Below are 6,511 nucleotides of genomic sequence, written 5' to 3'. Positions count from 1 at the left end.
GGACCTGACTGGTACAGGAGGAGATTGTCCCTCCTTCTCCAGCAGAGCATCTGGTGGGTTCGAACCACTCACCTGTGGGATTGCAGTACAGCTTCTTGCCACTAGGCCACCAGAGCTCACCAACAAATGAAATCTAAACCATTCTGCTGCTCCATCATTGTTAGGAATTTGCACCGGACCCATAGCGGACCCTCCTCCTGGTATTTGGAGGCTGTGAGTCACTGTGTAGAAGAAGATTGTCCATCCTCCTCCCTCGGGGCTGCTGGTAGATTTGAACAGCCAGAGAGGGCAGCTTCCTTTGGAACAGCAGCACAGCTCTCTACTCACTGCGCCATCCGGAGTCTTCAGAAGAACGATGCTATGATAGCTACTTCTTAGTTGTTAGCTCCGTGTGCGCATGGTGGTTATGTGCCGTCTACTTGCCTGTAACTCATGGCGACTCTAAGCCCAGTGGCTCTGAACTCTCTTATCCTGTGCCATCCTCATCATCTCTGACATATGTGGGACATTATTGTAGCCACGGGATCAGTCCGTCTCACTCAGTGTCTTCCTCCCCCTTGCCGAACTTCACCTTTTCAGGCACACTGTCCCTTTCCAAGGAACGGCTCCTTGTAACACTCTGCCCAGAGAATTTGAGACAAAGCTTTACCACCCTTACATCCAAGGAACACTCGAGTTGTCCTTTCTCCAAGACATAAGCACCGTGCTATTACAGGAATCACTGTCTGCTTTCCTCTCATGCTTCTGCTCTCCACGTCTCCACGTATGCAGGAGATGTCCACAGGGAACCGGAGGGTGGGAAGAGGTAGTTCCCCGTTTAGGGCTCCTCCAGTCCAAACGTCTTGTAATTTATCTGAGGGGTTTCTTCTTATCCTGGCAAAGTTTATCTGCCTCTGTAAGCTTACCCTTGTGCCTCTCTCCTTCTCCAGGGGTGAGTCAGCCCTTGGGGCTTATCTCATGCTGTCCTGTAGTTTATTTAGTCTTAATTCACAACATTTAGATAGCATTAAATAAAATAGGGTTATTTTGTTTGTTTATTTACTCAGCATTCTCTCATTGTTACAACATAAATGATGTTCTTTCTTAACTATTTCTATCTTAACCAGAAGCTGAACTGCCCTTCATTTGGTGGGGATTTATTGCATTTTATTACGGAAAATATGCATAGAGTATGCATCACCTGTTTACTTAGCACTCTGGCTAAAAAGTTACTAGAACCATAGAATTTTCCCGTACAGCCTTCATTTCCCCCTGGGGAAATTTCTGTCCTGATTTTGTATCATCATTCTGCTGACAAAATAATAGTTTTTGCCAAGGGATTGATATGTACACATCCTCAAATTTATTCTTTTGACCTGCTTGCTTCTGAACTTCATAAAATATGGAAATATATATATATATATATTTATTAATTCTTTTCTTATTTTTGTGTGTGTGTACCATCAAATCCGATCTGACTGGTACAGGAGGAGATTGCCCCTCCTTCTCCAGCAAAGCATCTAGTGCATTCGAACCGCATACCTCTAGGATTGCAGTGCAACTTATTGCCACTAGGCCACCATAGCTCCATCTGAATTATATATTTTCTTACATGACTGGTTTCTTTAACTAAATCTTATGTTCATTATTCATCTGTGTACACTAGCTTCCCCCGCTTCACCCCCGAACTTAGACTTTTATTATTGGAGATATTTTAGTTGTTTTATTTTTCTTTCTTACTGCTTTTTTACATTTCCAAGCTTTTATTGAAAAGAATTCAGATTAGAAGTGGGATGCAGTTCCTTGGACTGGACAGCCTCCCAAGCAGCTCTCAGGTCCTGCAGCTTTCAGCCGTGAGGCTTCAGGACAGTCCGCGCTGCGTTCTCTGCCTCTTTCTTGTTGGTTGTGAGATTCTCTGTACTCACTAGCTTTTTGTATTCTAGTTGTCCATTACACACTTATGCCGTGGTTTATTTACACTATTTTTGTGTGTGTGATATACAATTGGGTGTTTCCAGTTGATATTATGAATAGTACTGAACAATTTTGTAAATGTTTTTTGGTTTTGGGGTTTGGGTTTTTTTTTTGTTTGTTTTCTTTTTCTTTAAATTAACTTTAATGAAAGTTTACAGAGACTTTGGATTTCCATTCATTCATGTTGCACTTTTCTCCCTACCCACCCCTCCCCTCCAGTTTGTTCTTCTCTTTGAAAAGTAAAAGAAAAACTCTTTCATTGTTACACAATCCCTCCCCCCAGGTCCACTCCACTATGCAGCCTTCATTCTGGACTCCTGTCATGACAAGAATACCCAATCATGTATCGCTTTTAAACAGTTCTCTCCCTCATCTGTTTCAATGCAGTATACCTAATTTATCCCATCTTTCTCAGTTTCACCCCAACCCTGATGTCAGTCCCATTCTACAACAGTGCCCTATGCAGCATTTGTCCTTTTGTGACTGAGATATTTCACTCAGCATAATGTCCTTCAGGGTCACTCATTTTGAATAATATTGCATGAGTTCAATGCAGCATAGTAGTCCATTGTTATTTACACTACTTTTTTGTGTGTGTGATATTCAATTGGGCATTTCCAGTTGGTGTTATGAACAGTGCTAAACACTTTTGTTAAGTGTTTTTCATTGATATTTTTGTCTTTACTCCATTTTATTGCCTCTTTAACAGATACTGTTAGTATTAAGAAGAGCCAGCCTTGTTGAATGAGAGAAGGGAATAAATACATAAAGGCGTCAACAGTAGGCAAGGATCACGTGAGGCCGTCAAGGAGTCCAGCTGACATGTCAGGTGTATTTCTTTCCTGTGGATGTTGTAACAGAATCCCTACAGAGCCATGACCTCTGGGAAGCCACATCCTTGCTTGATGTCCTCTCTCCAGGGCACTTTCTTAGCTGTCCCAGTCGAGATAGTCTGAGAATGTTCCAGATCCTCAAATTCTTCTTTCCACAGAACATTTGGGGGTACTTCAGACAGATTTTGCCACTTTATAACAAGGATTTCTGTTATTCCAATGGCCAGTAACAGAGTTATTCTATGAAGACCCACCAGAGACATAGTTCATGTCCATATTTTGAGCAGCCTTCAATTTGTAATGATACAGTCTCCACAACTCCCCTTATTTCTTTCTGACACCTCAATAGAATTGCCTTTTCTTCTTCTTTTTTTTTTTCTGTAATAAAGTGCACCGTCAAATCGCATCTGACTGGTACAGGAGGAGATTTTCCCTCCATCTCCAGCAGAGCATCTGGTGATTTTGAACCGCACACCTCTGGGATTGCAGTGCAGCTTCTTTCCACTACAGAATTGCCTTTAATGTTTGTAATTCTACCAGGGATATCTTAAAAGCAGTGTACACTTTAAAAAAAATTTTTTATTTTTGTGTGTGTACCGCCAAATTGGATCCGACAGGTACAGGAGGAAACTGTCCCTCCTTCCCCAGCAGAGCATCTGGTGGATAAAAGCAATCTACACTTTGACTGTCAAATATCTTACAGTTCTTCCAGCTGCTACACCTTGACCCAGTTCAAAGGTCTTCTACATTGTTAAGTACTTGTTACACGGTAGTAGCTCTCTTCCCAGTACCAAAATCTGTATTAGTTTCACAGACTTGCTATAACAAGGAATAGTACAGTGGCTGGCTGTAAGGAGCAGAAATTTATTGTGGAGGTCAGTGGTTAGAATTCAGAGTCGGCAGGTGAATTTCTCTTTCTCCAGGGAAAGGCCCTGTCTCGTGTTTCCTGACAGGTTGATGCCTCTCCAGGTGACTGTCTTTCCGCTGTCTCTCTGTTTCTCTTCTCTTTTATAGGACATTATTCAGATGGGATTAGGACCCACCTTCCTGCAGTATGACTTCATGTTAACTGATTCCATCCTCAAAGACCTTATTTCCAAACAAGGTTAAGATTCCAGTGTATCTGTTAGTCAAATTTGTGTCTTCTAGGTTGCAACACCCCCATGATACATCTTCAAGGATATGAACATGTACGGCCAAGCACAATCAATAAGAGTGCATCTAAATTCCAAAATCAATCTCCATAATAGTCTATGTGTTTCCTACTGCCAAAGGGGCCCTTTAGAGTAGTGAGAGAAGATCTTCACCCTGAAACCCACAGCGTCCCTTTTCAGCAGGAAGTAGCTAAGAGAATACGCCATCCCCTTTCCCTTATGACTCAGGGTGAAGTCTCTCTCAGGGAGGAGTGATAGGGAATGGCAAAGGACACACCGACAAAGGAGATTAATCAGAACTGACTTTGACAAGCACTGTGGCAATTGGACAATTAAAACAGACATTCGGATGGCGGGGAAGAAGAACAAACTGGGGAGGAGGGTGGAGAGAATGGTGCGGCAATGAAGGAGTGAAAGCCCAGAATCCCTGTGAATGTTCATTGAAATTAATAAAATTTAATAATAAAAAAAAAGATTCCCGTGTATCTTCTAGGGACGCATTTCAATCCATGACCAGCCTTAGAATGTTTCTAACCATTTCTGTTAAGCATGGTGTTTGCTGTGAATTTTGAATCTAAGACCTTTGCCAATTCAAGGGATTCTCTTCTGTTCCTGGTTTGTGGAGACATTTTTTGAAAAAAATTATTTAGAAGTTTAAAATAAAAATGCACTAGGAGTTGATAAGGGAGCACTGGTGTCCTAGAGGCAAGAAACTGTGCTGCAATCCCAAAGGCATGAAGTTCAAGGACACCAGCTGGTCGTGGGAGAAGAATGGACAGTCTCCTCCCGTGTGATTAACTCCCTTTGAAAACCTGCTGGCGGGTCAGCTATGGGTCAGTTCTGACTCTGTGGTACACAACACACAATAAGAATTGATGGGACAATCACACCAACAACCTCACAGGTACATAATGTGTGACGAGCAAGTATTGGACAGACGCAGGCTTTGGGTCTATCCCTCAATCTGTGTGATATGCAGGAGGCATTAGCTTCTCCATAAACAGGGCCCTGCATCAGAGCATCTCTGGGAGACGTCCATTCTGCCCTGGGAGACTGCCCACAGGCATTTATTTTTACCTTTTTTACTTGCAGTGTCAAAGACAAAGATTTTGGCCACCGGAGGAGCATCTCACAACAGAGACATCTTGCAGGTAAGTCCTGGTCGCAGCCCCTGCACTCTGGACACTTTCCTGTCTGTTATTTCAAGGAACCGGACCTTGAACAGGCAGAGAGGACTGCCAGTTCGTGCTCCTGTGGACGTGAGGAGCTCACACTCTCTCAGGAAGCTGCTGTGTGGCCTTTCAGTTCTCGCTGGAAGCAGCTTCTGTCTTCTGTTCAGGCGACCCCGCTGCCCTGCTTCACTGCACTTTCATACCAGCTCTGCTCTCTGGTGTCACATAGAAAGTGCCCAACCTTTCTGTGTGACAAACCTTCTGATAGCTCATGCCAGCATTCCTGTCTTCCTCAGGATTTCTCCCTTACAATGTAAACATCTCAGAGTCTGCAAGCTAGTCCTTGTACAATTCAATTGCCGGACAATTGTCGTGCCCTCCTGGTCCTGCCCTGTGCTAGAAACAGATGGCCAAACATGGAGTCAACTGTATGTCTGACACTTGAGCTGTCCCATTGTGTGTGTGTGTGTGTGTGTGTGTGTGTGTGTGTGTGTGTGTGTGTACTTACAGAGACACATTTTTGGAAGGTATTTTTAACGGTTTGAGTACCTGCATCAGCTGTTCACTTGTAATGTACCTGTCTAAGATTTCCTGGAAGCAGAGCTTGAAATGGGGACTTCTCAGGGATTTGAAAGAGTGTTCTTAGGAGAATGGAGTGAAGGATTCAGGATAGGTCCATAGAAGAAAATTGAGGAAAGGTCTTGACTGGATTCTGCTCTGGTGCGATGGCTTGGGGAGTTCCAGGAGCACGAATGTGACCACAGACTTGCCATGTGACAAGAGCAGCAGCCGTGGGGAGGAATAAGCATAATCCCCTGTGAAAAGTGACCTCTTCAGCCAAGGCCAGTTCTCTTGAGGAGGGGCGGCTCTGAGCCACTCACAGCCGGTGCTCACAGCAGCTGGACGAGGGACACACACCATTCTGTTGAAGAGAATCCAGCCAGACAGGGCATCCTGGCACTTACACTTCAGGACTTTGTTCAACCAAGACCTCAAGTCTTTTCCAGTTTCATTTCATGCAAGTTGACTTTTAGACCTAAATGGAAAACTTTTCTCTTTATCCCTCTAAATCATCCTCTTTTTAATTTGAGTTTGGGCTTGGTAAGATTAGTCTAATACAACAATTGTAAACAAACAAACAAACAAACAAACAAACCACTGCATAGCGTGGGAAAGACTGGAGACCATTAGTCTGAGTGAACTAACTCAGTCTTATAAGCACAAATACTGCATAAGGCCATTATTGTAAAAATAGAAGGATAACAGTAAGATGTGTGTAAAAATCCAAAAGGGGAAGGAAAGAAAGCAAGGGGGCTGAAGGTGGGAGGGGAGGAAATCATGGGGTCATAGAGTTTGGTGGGTGGAGAGAGATGGTGAAGGAATTAAGTAAGATCCCATG

The 6,511-nt window shown here is 43.4% G+C and overlaps 1 protein-coding gene across 1 annotated transcript in view; it reads left to right on the top strand.

Annotated features, from left to right (window-relative positions):
- XYLB (xylulokinase homolog (H. influenzae)) overlaps nucleotides 1–6,511 on the top strand; it is a 55,431-nt gene that overhangs the window by 41,815 nt on the left and 7,105 nt on the right. The window contains exon 16 of the mRNA XM_006890651.1: nucleotides 5,033–5,091. Coding sequence (XP_006890713.1) covers nucleotides 5,033–5,091 — 59 coding nt within the window. The remainder of the gene's footprint in view (nucleotides 1–5,032; nucleotides 5,092–6,511) is intronic.

Source organism: Elephantulus edwardii, unplaced genomic scaffold (genome assembly GCF_000299155.1).
Source record: "Elephantulus edwardii isolate Elephantulus edwardi_28Jun2011 unplaced genomic scaffold, EleEdw1.0 scaffold00091, whole genome shotgun sequence".
In the NCBI taxonomy this organism is placed as follows: Eukaryota; Metazoa; Chordata; class Mammalia; order Macroscelidea; family Macroscelididae; genus Elephantulus; species Elephantulus edwardii.
This window is presented reverse-complemented; position numbering and strand designations above follow the sequence as displayed.